The following is a 13,764-nucleotide window of genomic DNA, read 5'->3' as shown; positions in this document are numbered from 1 at the left end:
TCTAGCTCCGAGACAGCGGTCTTGAAATACCGCTTTCCACTAAAGAGAAGCAGGGCGTCTTGGAGCAACAGCTGACTGTAGGTTTCTGTGGGGCAGAAACTTCCCTCTGGCGGGTGCAGCCTAGAACACAGAGCTCCCTTTCCCCAGCTCCGGAGGGAGGGTTATGCGACCTCCCTCTCGTCTTCCCCTGCTCATGTTTCCCTCATCAAATAGAGAATTTCTCTTCAAATAGAGAATATCAATAAAGAGATAGAAAAAAAATTTTTTTAAGCATCAAATGAAACTCTGGAGTTAAAAAAATTATAACTGAAATAGAAAACTCACTAAAGGGGTTTAACAATAATAGACTTGACTTTGCAGAAGAAAGAACCAGCAACCAGAAGACAGACTGACAGAGATTACGCAATCCATAGAACAGAGAGAACATTTTCCAAATTTGATGAAGCACATTAACCTACACATGCAAGAAGCTCAATGAACTCCGAGTTGAAAAAAAGACAAAATACAAATACATTATAGTAAAAATGCTAAAAGACAAAGCAATGGGAAACCCAATTAGATTAAGAGTTGCCTTTTCATCAGAAACCACGGAGGCCAGAAGGCCGTACGACAGCGTATTCAAAGTGCCGGAGGAAAAAGGTCAACCCAGTCTCACTCGGCAAAACCGTCTTTCCAAAAAGAAGACAAAATAGACATCCCAGATTTTTTCAAAACAAAAAATTCTTTGCTAGCAAATCTGCCTTACAAGAAACACTAAAAGAAATTCTTCGGGCTGAAAGCAAGTGACTCCAGATTAAATTTCAGATACACAGAAAAGCAAAGAGCATCAGTAAAGGTAATTTTATAATTATGAAACACAGTACAAAAGCATTTTTTCTTTCCTCTCCTGATTTAAAATTATATAAATCCACACTGATATAATCATGTCATCAATTCATAACATATAGAAAAGCAACGCATTGACAATAACGGCGCAGAGGTAGCAGACGGGGGCACAGCTACGTGGGAATGAGAAAACGACCCCAGATGAAAGTGTACGTCCGCGCAGAAAGCTGTACACGAGTGATCACAGCATCACTATTCATCACAGGCAAGAAGTGCAAACAACCCAAATGTCCACCAACTGAGGAATGGTGAATCAATATAGTAAATCCATGCAATGGAATACTATGTGGTAACGAAAGAAATGAGGTCTTGGCCGGGCGCGGTGGCTCACGCCTGTAATCCCAGCACTTTGGGAGGCCGAGGCAGGTGGATCACTAGGTCAGGAGATCAAGGCCATCCTGTCCAACACGGTGAAACCTCATCTCTACTAAAAATTCAAAAAATTAGCTGGGCGTGGTAGCGCGTGCTTGTAGTTCAAGCTACTCAGGAGGCTGAGGCAGGAGAATCACTTGAACCTGGGAGGCGGAGGTTGCAGGGAGTGAGCCGAGATTGCAGCACTGTACTCTAGCCTGGGTGACAGAGCGAGACTCTGTCTCAAAAAAAATAAAGAAATGCAGTCTTGATAAACTATGAACCTGGAAAAACAGTATCCTACATGAAAGAAGCCAGGCACACGTGACCATGTGGTTCCGTTTACGCAAAACATGCAGAAGAGGCAAATGTACAGACAAACATGACGACTACCCAGGGCTGGGGGAGGGAGGAGACTGGGGTGGTGACTGCAGAAGAGTATGGGGCTTCTTTCTGAGGTGAGGAAGATGTTGTCAAATTGACTATGATGATGGTTGCCCAATGCTGTGAATACACCACAGTACAGTCCTGCCTCATAAAATGAGCATGATGAGAATATAGAAAACAAAACAGAACCCACTCCCAGGACTGAAGCTGGTGATGTGAGCAGCACTTGCAGGCAACCTGCACGCACGCAGCTGCCGCCACCCTTCCCAGCTCTGCTCAGCTCGGACGTTCCAGATGAAGGGGCTTCATAAAAAGACAGAAGAGGTCAACTGGAGATGCTTCCCCAACTAATTCTCACTTAAGTGAAAGGGCCATTCATTCAGCAAATATTTGTTGGCACTTGTCACGTGCCAGGCAATGTTTCAGGCTCTAGGCAAATAGTGAACAAAACAGACATGGTTCTGTCTCCATCTGGCTTAAAGCGTAACGTGGAGGCAGACATTACATGAATCCCGTAAACAAACGAAATCCCACCAATAAGTGTGCAATGATAAACTATGCTCTATGATGAAAGGGGACAGCTAGAGAGATAAATCTGACCGGTGTGGGGCCTATCCATGGCATTTACAACCACCGAAGTAGATGAGACCATATCTCCAGGGCAAATGCAGAATGAAACAAGAAGGCAGTCCAGTAAAAAAGACCCGGGCAAGGAAACTAGGTCAGCAAAGAGGTGAAGATACAAAGGAGAGAGGCAGGAGGAAAATCAGAAAGAGGTGAGGTCCCAGAAGCTACGGGACAAGCAGCACTGAGGGTGCTGTAGGGTCGGTGGGAGCAGCGCCCGGAAGTGTCTGCTGTGCTCAAATGCCGAGCTCACCCAGAGTGAGCTGGCGAAGTGGAAGGCAGGCCGCCGACGGGAGAGCGAGGCCACGAGGGCAGAGTGGGGGGGCTGGTGGCTGAATCAGGGCGCAGGTCAAAGTGGGGGGGGCTGGTGGCTGAATCAGGGCGCAGGTCAGAGTGGGGGGGCTGGTGGCTGAATCAGGGCACAGGTCAAAGTGGGGGGGGGGACTGGTGGCTGAATCAGGGCGCAGGTCAAAGTGGGGGGGCTGGTGGCTGAATCAGGGCGCAGGTCAAAGTGGGGGGGCTGGTGGCTGAATCAGGGCACAGGTCAAAGTGGGGGGGGGACTGGTGGCTGAATCAGGGCGCAGGTCAAAGTGGGGGGGCTGGTGGCTGAATCAGGGCACAGGTCAGAGTGGGGGGGCTGGTGGCTGAATCAGGGCACAGGTCAAAGTGGGGGGGGCTGGTGGCTGAATCAGGGCGCAGGTCAAAGTGGGGGGGCTGGTGGCTGAATCAGGGCACAGGTCAAAGTGGGGGGGGGACTGGTGGCTGAATCAGGGCGCAGGTCAAAGTGGGGGGGCTGGTGTCTGAATCAGGGCGCAGGTCAAAGTGGGGGGGCTGGTGGCTGAATCAGGGCGCAGGTCAAAGTTGGGGGGGTGTATGTCTGGGCATGTCTCAATACTGAGAGATGGGGCCTCTGTCCATCCTGCTCTGGCTGGACATTGCAGCCAGTATACGGTTTTCAATAATGCAAACTTTTTCAATACGCCAAGGTATTCGTGTTCCCTTCAGTTCATACACGCTGTCCGGATGTCTCTGAGCTACTGGCTATTTGTCTTCAACAATTCCAGATATCCAGGCAGCAACATTCATACAACAAAATTCTGATGAAGAATATTTGTATTTTAAGGATTAGGGGAAAGAATGTAAACTTCAGATCCCGAAAGCCTTTTGCCCCATCGCTTTTCATTCTCACATTGCTCAGGGGATGTCAACCTTATGGAGCCTCTAAAAAACGGGTTTTCAAAATTAAAACCTACAGTTTCCAAATGTTGCCATTCCTAAATTCTTACCAGGTTTCCTTTCAAACGCAGAACTGATTAAAACCAGAGGTGTGTTCACTTCCTCCATGGAAGAGGCCCCATGACTTCCTGTTTCAGACATGCCATGATCACCACAAAGAACCAGCAAACTGGGTAAAGCCATCTCTCTCTCCTGTAAGGCAAAGGAAAAATATTTCAACTGCACTCAGACTGAAGACAGCACATTATCTTAGAAAGACAATTTTAGGTTTTAGCTTTACTTTATAGAGCTATAGCTCTTGCTGGGCACGGTGGCTCAAGCCTGTAATCCCAGCACTTTGGGAGGCCGAGGCGGGTGGATCACGAGGTCAAGAGATCGAGACCATCCTGGTCAACACGGTGAAACCCCGTCTCTACTAAAAATACAAAAAATTAGCTGGGCATGGTGGCGCGTGCCTGTAGTCCCAGCTACTCGGGAGGCTGAGGAAGGAGAATTGCCTGAACCCAGGAGGCGGAGGTTGCGGTGAGCCGAGATCGCGCCATTGCACTCCAGCCTGGGTAACAAGAGCAAAACTCCGTCTCAAAAAAAAAAAAAAAAAAAAGAGCTATAACTCTTTCTCAATGAATTAGATTCTTTTTTCCTATGAGCTCATAGCCAGATCACAGAGTCACAGTCAAATAATGTCACAAACGAAGTTCACAGAATTGTACGCAGCTCATGGAACACAGCAGGTTGCATTTATGCCCTCTGATGGCAAAGGGTTTGTATCTGGTTTGTCTTTGCCACTGCCAGCTGTGAGACTCCGGACACATTACACTCTGTGCCTCAGTTGCCTCATCTGTCAAATGGAGACACCGATGGAGTATCTTTCACAGGACTGCTGCGAGAAGACACACACAGCACAAGGCGACAGCTCTGAGCCGCACGGGGGGCACCCACCAGGCTTCTCTGCCCCTGGGGCTCCAGCCACACAGCCCCTGCTGCTCCGGGACACGCCCGGCAAGCTGTGCCTGACCCCCGCTGCTGCTCCGCTTGGAACACCCCTGCAGAGACCACATGGTTTGCCCCTCCCTCCCTTCAAGTCTCCGCTCACCCTGCACACGTTCTCAGGGGAGACTTCTCTCAACGTGCTGTTGAAAGCCCCTCCTCCTGCCCTCCGTGTTTCTGCAGCACCCATCACTTCCTCACATACGTATTTACTCATGCTTCTTGCTCGTCTCTCCTGGCTAGAACGTGAGCTTCACGAGGGATTATCGACGGTTTCACTGACGCATTCAAATGCGTGGACAGAGAGAGTGATACAGAAGGCATTCAGGAGATACTAGTCGAATGAATGCGTACATGGGTAGGGAAGAGCCCTGCTCTTCTGCAGGGCTGCTGGGAAGAGAGAGTCAGTGCAGCGGACACTGAGATGGTGCCGCACGTGGCACGGGGCCCCTGGCTGGCAGAGTGATGGGGACGTTCACGCAGGCCCCCTGAATTCACAATAGTTGTATTTATTCTAGGAAGTATCCAAGCGAAACTACATCACCACACAATGCGCGACAGCAAGCTCACCTTTGACAGCAGCGAGGTGTGGATCTTCATCAGCACGCTGTCCATCTCGCTCAGCTTGCGCCCGACCAGGGGGCTGCTGGGCCCTGAAATGTGGCCGATGTGGTCCAGCCCCAGGTAGTGGAGGATTAGCATGTCCCAATCTCCTCTTTTTAATACTTTATCCAAATGCCTTGTGACGTTATTATCCACCTTTGAAGGGGAAACACACGTATGAACAGCTCACCTAATTTCCCTGGATCTTCATTCCCTAGGGAAAAGGCAACAGTTATCTTAAAATCTAGGGGTTTATTCCGGTAACAGGATTTGGGGGAGGTGAAAGACAACAAAATCTACGTCATTAAAAATAAATATATAGGCTGGACACGGCAGCTCACGCCTGTCATCGCAACACCTGAGGAGGCTGAAGCGGGAAGACTGCTTGAGGCCAAGAGTTCAGGACCAGCCTGGGCAACATAGCAAGACCCCATCTCTAAACAAATAAATGAACATTAGCATTAGATTAAACATTTGCTAGTATTGTTTTCATGTTCCTAGGCTACGGATCGAATATATTATACAGATAATTTAAATGAGCAAGGGTTGTTCTGACAACAATACTTTTCTGTGGAGTCACTGCTGAATGGGCGTAACTAAAGGTGAGCACATGGGCAGGTTAAATAGATCCTAAGTTGTCCCGAGGTAACTAAGGGTAAAGGGCAGTTAACGAAAGATATGACAGTACCCACAGCTAGAGTCACCAGCAGGACGGTGAAGCTGAGGGCATCTGCACGTGTCTTATGAGAAGGCAGTTCTTGGAGAGAAAGAGACACGGCATTTAATGATCACATTTACTTCTGAAATAAACACGTCACGGAGATGAGATTAGCAGTTGATCAGCGCCAGACAGAGATGTCAGTCTGGTGAGCCCTGACCCCTCAGCTAGCTCGCCTCCTGCCCACTAAAAAACTCTCCTACGAAGAGAAGTGTTTCTTAACGATGCCACATGTAGTTGGGAAAACTCGGTCATTACTGTAAAGTAACTGCCGGAAAGAGCCCTGCTTTGGAACAGGACATCAACGTAAGCAGGACCGCAGATGCTCCGCAAGGCCCAGCCAACTAGGAGGCGAGCCCAGCCAGACCCCGCCAGGCAGATGTGCTGGTGTGCTCCAGGGTCTGCTTTCTAACATGCGGGTCTAATCTTTGTTGGAAAAGCCCCTCGGGACCAGGCCCCACCCAGTCCGCCACCTGCCCTCAGGGCACGAGGAGGCTCTACTTATAGCAGAACCAACAGGCTGTGGAGTCCTACAGTTCTGCCATGTGCAGGTGCTACCAGCCTGCTCTGCTCACCTGGGGAGTCCCCGCTCACCCATCGCGACTCAGCTCAGGAGGCCCCTCCGCTGTGCTGCCCTTCCTGATCCTCTCTGCCCCTCAGTGGCACTCAGCTGTTCTAAGCTTTGGGTTCCATAAAACTCTGCTCACGCCGGCTTCGGGTTTGTATCTGTGGGTTGTTAACTGATTGATTATGTGAGTGAATAATTTTTATAATTGCCTGTAGTGCTCCCAATAAATGAATAAAACCACACACAAAATAGTATCATCTCTCAGTAAGTAACGGTGATGCCAGGCTCTATCCAGTGTGATATTCTAGCATGATAAGACTGACCTCTGTGTAATCTGACACGAAAAATGAGGTGGTTCCATCATATTCCACAAAATGCTTTGGGAATAATTTAACCCAGGTTTCATCTCCATAAAAGATGATTCTTTTCCCAGCTGCTTTTGCTTGTCTTATCACACTGTCTTCCAGCAGCGCAGGAGAATTGAGGTTCCTGATGACGTCGACGAAGCCAGGGAGGCTCCCTGTCATCAAGGCCTGCAGTAAGAAAATGCAAGGATCAGACCACCGAATCCAAAACTGGAGCATGAGAAGGGCACTCAAGATTTTCTTTTTTTTTTGAGACAGGATCTCTCTCTGTTGCCCAGGCTGAAGTGCAGGCGTGCAATTGTGGATCACTGTAGCCTTGAACTCCTGGGCTCAAGCGATCCTCCCACCTCAGCCTCCCAAGTAGCTGGGACTACAGGTGTGTGCCACCATATCCAGCTTTTTTTTTTTTTTGGTAGACACAGGGTCTCACTATGTTGCCCAGGCTGGTCTGAAGGTCATTTTATGGATAAAATAGGTAAGCATAAAGCTAGGGTATCCGTAGTACTGGTGGCTGCGTCAACGTCAGGATGGTAATTAGGGTTAAGAAGGGAAAGTGGCACATAGATTCTGATAAAAAACAGTAAACTCAATCATAAAGACAACCACATTAAAGGACATTCATGGCTCACAGTAATCTTCGCAGCTGGTAAGAGGAGACAACAGCCGCAGCCAGAGAAGCAGCGCTGGGTTCATGACACAGCTGAAGCAAAGTGAGGTGTATGTTAGAAACACGAACCTGTGTATTCAAAGCCTCTGCCAGGTTCCCAATTAAGACTCAAATCTTCTCCACGTGACAAGCAAAGTCCATACGGACTCCTAACAATCAAGCAATTCCATTGTCTACCTTGGAGTGGAAAACCAGGATGAAAGCAGACCTAAGGCGTTAACTTTCAGCAATTTGCAAAGTGAACTGGGCCAGGGAGGCCAGTGGGATAATCTCTTCTGCTCCCACCCCCAATGATGCACCGTATTTTCTGGGAGGGAGGGTGGGTGACATGTCCTTATACCCTTCTGACAATAGAACTGAGTCAAGAATCTCCCTGACTTTAGAGTAGAGGCCACAGTCATGGGTAATGGATCTCTGTGATTTAGAGTTCTACAACCGCCCTAGCACTGGCACCCTGGAGCCTGTGCAGCAGGAAGCTGGATAATGCCAGCAGGTGAAACAATTTCACCAAGAAATTTTTAACAGTGAATAAATGCAAGCATGAATTATCCAGACTTCCGGAATGCCACCGTGAAGAGCTCGGCAAAATCTCTCCCCCAGGAGCAATAATAAAACTGGATGAAACTGTCAAAAGCAACCATTTTAGAACTTTGGAAATTCACCAAAATTACAGAACAGATTGAGAAGTCCTTATTTAAGAAAAAAACGGAATCTCAGTAAGAACAGCAAGTGCCCACGGTGTTTCCACACCGTGGAGGCTCCCACCTCCCTCCTTCCCAGCTCCATGTCCAGGGAGGTCATGAAAACACAACAGGTGTGCTGAAGCACAACCTCTGAGCAATCACTGGCTGACCACCAAGCTATGCGAAGCCAGGGCCAGCACTCAGGAAGACAGGCCTGAAAATAAAAACAAGAATTTGAAAACCAAAAGAACCAAAACACCTGAGTCAAAACATCAGTTGCTGCATGCTCCCGGGGAGGCAGACTGCAGAATTAGTTTAGGAAGTCACTATGCAAACAGCCAAAATAACCGTAACAGCCACCACCATCCCTAGAGTGGGGTCAGAATCAAGCTGAGGTGCGGTTTGCCTGGATGTGCACATTCGCTAAACACTGTACACACAAAAACGTAGGTGTATAAAAATTGTATCTCAATAAAGTTATTTTTTAAAACGTGAGCCTCTCACCCCGAAATTCTACTCCTTAAAAGGCAGCCAATTATTCTTCATGAGTATCCTTTTAATTCTTTCCTGTGTGTGTGTGTGTGTGTGTGTGTGTGTAACCACAAATATATGAAGGCACACATTTTTATGGTAGCCAACTATACAAATTATTCTCAAACTTTTTTGATTAATAATATATCAGAAACCTCTTTACCCAGAAAAAATACAAGTATTTTATCTTTTTTCCAAACAGCTACCAAGTGTTCCAGTGTGTGGTTGTACAATAACACATTTAGCCACGACCATTTTGTTGGGTATTTATTTTAAACAGCTTCCTCTGGAAGTGCCACTTGAGCTGAGACCGGAAGGTTGAAAAGGTGAGGCGGGACTTTCCAGGGGAAAACACCCACAAGCTGCAAAGGCCCCAGGCAGAAAAGAGAGCGGCAGCACCCTCGAGGAGCCGAGCTGCGTGTGACCCGCGTGGATGAAGGGCAGGGTGACACCAAGGTGGTCCATACGAGGATGAGGAGGTAAACGGGAACGAGGCCGCACAGCGCCTTGAGGCACAAGTGACGGCCTGTGCTCAAACCCAGCAGAGCATTAACTACTGAAGGGTTTTAAGGAGCAGTGTAGCAGAGTCTGGTTTGTGTCCAGGTGAGATTTGGGCAAGAAAGGTTCTAGGGCATTTTTAACGGTTCAGGTCCACAGCAGCCTGGACGACGGCGGTGGCAGTGGAGATGCTGGCTCAGTCAACTTGTATTCACACCCACAGTACTTCAAGAGCACGTATTCACCTCATTTTGTGTGCGGGGTAGAGATCTTTACATTTTCATAATACGATAAACAAAAACTGGCTTATGGACTGTTTTGTTTGCCCTGCTCTGATACTAATAAAGAATCTTGGCCGGGAGTGGTGGCCCACGCCTGTAATCCCAGCACTTTGGGAGGCTGAGGCGGGCAGATCACCTAAGGTAGGGAGTTCGAGACCAGTCTGACAAACATGGAGAAACCCCGTCTCTACTAAAAATACAAAATTAGCCGGGCATGGTGGTGCATGTGCCTGTAATCCCAGCTACTCGGGAGGCTGAGGCAGGAGAATCGCTTGAACCCAGGAGGTGGAGGTTGCAGTGAGCCAAGATCGTGCCATTGCACTCCACCCTGGACAACAAGAGTGAAGCTCCGTCTGAAAAAAAAAAAAGAATCTCTGCATACGTGTGTTGGTCATTCTGCTTTCTTCCTAGGCGGATTCCGTTATATACTCGGCCCAGTTTCCACAGGACTGTCCCTCCTTGATCTGAACCTCTTTATACATCGTGGGCTTAACATCTTGTATGTCATGTTCACTGTCAATAATTTTTTCAGTTTATCATGTTAGACTTTGTTTACAACGTCTTGACAATGTCGATATAAAAGTTTTCTGTTTTCATCCCTCCTTTGAAGCCTTTACAAGGCAGCCCCCTTGTCCTCACACTAGCGTGGGTTCTCACCGATATTTTTAAAGACCGTAGGAACTACTTGGCACCCCTCATCCCAGAAAGCGTGCAGGCAGCAGTTGGGCTGCACTCACAGTCCCAGGAAATCTCAGGGAAAGCTCAGGTCTGCGGATCAATGCCAGCCATCACGATGACTAGAAAGTCCTTGACGAAGGAGAAGGCCTTCAACAATGAGCGACACGACTTTGAAACAAAGCTGCTGCAGGGTCGCGGCAGGTGAAAGCACACTGGGCATTTCAGGGTTGGCATCTGGTTATAAATGCATCAACACCAGCGGATGCTCTGAGCCTCTCTCAGACTGGAGGCCAGGCAGGGGACACTTTCCTCAACCACCACTGCCCAACCCACCAAACTCCAGGGCTGTACAATCTTAACTCCAGTAAGGGCAGATTTCTGTTCTAGCTCCTCCCTGATGGGGAATAAGGAGGAAGAATCCTCAAAGGACTGAAAATGAAACAAACACTGGCTCTGGGGTGAGGCTCCGCACCAAAGGTGAAATGAAACCAGTAAGCGGGAGACAGAGGCCCCAAGAACCAGTGCCGACACACTGCTCTGAATGAACCTGGAGCCCGCACAATCACTTACACATTTTCTCTAATCTGCCTGTTAAATCTTAAATAAATAAATAAATAAGGGAGAAAAGGGCTCCTTCCACACTTCTGATAGCGCAGATAAAGAAATCGGTGTCCCTGAATACCAGGGGCCTGGATATCTCCCAGATTCCCACGGCTGGTTTCAGCAGAATGGAGGAAACTCTGGGTGCTGTGATCAAAGGCACCTTCCCCCGCCCCGGGCTTCATTCTCTCTCACCTCCCCCTCCACTCCTTCCAGAGCAGTTGTCGCTGTCTGAAACAATCTTGATTGATTCATATTTTACCCACTTTCTATCCCTCCAATTAGAAAGTAAGCTCCATGAGGACAATGCTGTCTTGTTCTTCACTGCATCCCTCCTGTCTAGAGCACTGTGTGGCACGCAGTAGATGTTCAGTAAATACTGCTGAATGAAGGTCACGTCACATTTCAACGTGGCAGACAAAGTAAGAATTCAAGGGAAAGGTCAGTGAGCGACATGGCACTGCGCTTCGCTGCTTTCACCCAGTGACTATTTCCTGAGCACCGACCACGCGGCTGCCCCCAAGCCTTAAATCAGTACGTAGCTCCTTCTCACCAGATAATAAGGTGTCACATGATCAACCACACAGCTAAGGCTCAGTCAGAGACTTTGCCACACTCACATGCAATACACTCACACGCACACTTCAACCCCCCTGCTTCTTTCTGCCCCCACCTTTATTCATCCTCCCCGCCTCAGCTGGAATGCAATTTCCTCAGCCAGGCTTTCTCACCCACTAATCTAACCCCACCACTCAGCACTGAACATCACATCCTGTTCTTTTCCATCATGCACTGACCACAACTGCACGTTTTTATATGCTCTTTTGTTTGGTGGCCGTACATCTCACTAAAGGCTGAAAGCTCCATGAAGGCACAGATACTTTTTTTTCCCCAATTTTTTTTTTTTTTTAAAGACGGGGTTTCACCATGTTGGTCAGGCTGGTCTTGAACTCCCGACCTCAGGTGATCCACCCGCCTTGGCCTCCAAAGTGCTTGGACTACAGGCGTGAGCCACTACGCCCGGCCTCCCCAACTGTATACTCGTTAAAATATCAGCACACAGTAGTTGCTCAAAAGTTTTTAACCCAATCCATGAAGACTTACTTCTTTATTTACCCATGGTTCTTGGGAAACGCACTATGTACTTCAGAGCTACTGTCACTAGGTTGGACACCTGAAGGATATGGCGGAAACAGTCATAATTGTTGAGGCCAGATCATACTGGTTTGATCATTATGTGTACCGGTGAACAGTTTTGGAGAAGTCACATTTAACTTATCTGAGTTTGCTTTCCTAGCTATAAAGTTTAGAGACTGAACTAGATAAACTCTAAAGGCTCCTTCCAAGATTATAAATGACCCAGTGGCAATTAAAGAAGAAAGGTTACTAAGAATGTTACCTCTTGGGGTAGCTTAGCCTGGATGATCTTGCTCTAATTCTTTTATACTTCCCATGAAGCATGAGTTTTGGCTACTTGATAAGGGGCACAAATCATGGGTCTCAGTTCCGTCCTGTGTGAGGCTCTTTCAGGATTCTATATACCTGAAAGCACCAGCCAACTGATAGCACCAAATTTCCACCTTCTTAAAATTGCAACTCCAAGCAAAAGACTACAAAGGCCCCCCTAAATCTTCGAAAGCGCCGAACTGTGATTCATAAAACATTAAGGCAAACTTACCTTGATTCGAGGCATAGTAACTGTAGGTGGCTTTGCTTCAGCCACAAAACTGTGAGATGCTCCTTTTTCCACAAGATAAGTTGTGTAGGGCATAAATTTCACACCCTTTGACCCAAACACAAAATCATCTCTCAAGGCATCTATCAGAACAATAACAACTTTACTGAAGAGAGGTGGTGGGAGCGTGGTCCAGTTAGAACTGGCTCCTAAGTGAAAGAAAAGAAGGAAATTGAACTTCAAACTGTCCTTAGCATTCAAGCACCTTCACGTTCTCGCTTCTACCTACATCTCCAGCACAAATCCCGCCCTATCTACATAACCCAACCCAAAGGGAGGCGACCCGTACTTGGTAGGTAGTGCTAGGGGGACAGGGCGGGGGTTAACAGGCGTAATCTTAGGGACCCACGGTAGTAAGCAGCGAATTATCCTTCGTATGGTGAGAAGTACTGGAGCAAGGGAGTCCCTAAATAAGGGTCCTGGAATGGGACATTTCAGGAGCTTGACCTAAAACGCAGATGCAGGTACGGGATGGCCGGGCGTTTACATGGTCAGTGGCTGGTGGTGTGTGCACGCGGTCCAGACCACGGCGCCTTTACTTGCTGTGTGTGGCTGGGTAGGTGAAGAAAACATCTTGGAGGAATGTAAGAGAACCAAACCCGAGGGGATCGGCAGGGGTCTTGTGTGTTGTGTGCCAGGGGGCGAAAGGCTGCCCAGGAAAGGGGCGGGGGCTCTGGGCGAGTCGAGATGGAGGCTGGATGGACGCTGCTTACTTTGTGATCAGGAGGGAAGGTCGAAGTGGGGCCAGTAGCGGTGGCTGCCACAGAGTTGTAGGAATACAGAAAAGAGACGCTGGAGCGGTTAATAGGAAGGAAGGGAGAAGGGGAGGGGAGGAGGGAGAGAGAGAGAGAGAGAGAGGAAAGAAAGAAAAAAGAGAAAAGAAAAAGAATTTCTGGGGATGGGGACCATAATGGAAGAGACCCCCGGGGAGCGCCGAGAAGAAATCCGAGCAGCGAGGCTCAGAAAAAGGGGAAAAGGGTCTTCCAGGGGAAGTAGAGTCGGGGCGCGGAGACGCCCGGGAGGGGTCCGTACCAGCCGAGGGTTCGGGCGCCGGGGGCTCCGCTCCGTGTTCGGTCCTGGCAGAGGAACGCACGGGGGCCGGGAAGAATCCCCGAAGGAAGACCGCGATCCCGAGCACCTCGATCGCTACACAACAGGCTGCGAAAGCGCCGGCACCCAGCCGCATCGTGCACACGCCAGGCGGGCTGCGAAACGCACCGCACCCGACGCCTCCCTCCGCCGCAGCCGCGCTTCCGGGTCCAGGGACCCGCCTCTGAGCGGGAGCGCCGGCGCCGGACGTCGCAGCCGCCGCGGTGGCGTCACTTCCGGCGCGTCACGGCGAGCCACGCCGGAAGTGCGCGTAGCGG

The 13,764-nt window shown here is 49.0% G+C and overlaps 1 protein-coding gene across 4 annotated transcripts in view; it reads right to left on the bottom strand.

Annotated features, from left to right (window-relative positions):
- The window catches only part of PIGG (phosphatidylinositol glycan anchor biosynthesis class G (EMM blood group)), a 50,615-nt gene extending 36,912 nt beyond the window's left edge, over positions 1 to 13,703 (bottom strand). For 3 of the 4 annotated variants that reach the window (XM_021667294.2, XM_064365057.1, XM_064365058.1), the window contains exons 1-5: positions 13,430 to 13,703; positions 12,341 to 12,546; positions 6,683 to 6,892; positions 5,041 to 5,229; positions 3,534 to 3,675 (exon numbers count right to left, since the gene is read on the bottom strand). In XM_021667294.2, coding sequence (XP_021522969.2) covers positions 3,534 to 3,675; positions 5,041 to 5,229; positions 6,683 to 6,892; positions 12,341 to 12,546; positions 13,430 to 13,583 — 901 coding nt within the window. In that variant the 5' untranslated portion in view covers positions 13,584 to 13,703. The remainder of the gene's footprint in view (positions 1 to 3,533; positions 3,676 to 5,040; positions 5,230 to 6,682; positions 6,893 to 12,340; positions 12,547 to 13,429) is intronic. The other variant, XM_064365066.1, reaches the window with a different exon arrangement.
- Between the last annotated feature and the right edge of the window lie 61 nt (positions 13,704 to 13,764).

This window comes from Aotus nancymaae, unplaced genomic scaffold (genome assembly GCF_030222135.1).
Source record: "Aotus nancymaae isolate 86718 unplaced genomic scaffold, 86718_ANA_hifiasm-v0.15.2.pri h1tg000006l, whole genome shotgun sequence".
In the NCBI taxonomy this organism is placed as follows: Eukaryota; Metazoa; Chordata; class Mammalia; order Primates; family Aotidae; genus Aotus; species Aotus nancymaae.
Note: the sequence above shows the minus strand (reverse complement) of the source record. Positions and strands in the feature narration are given on the sequence as shown.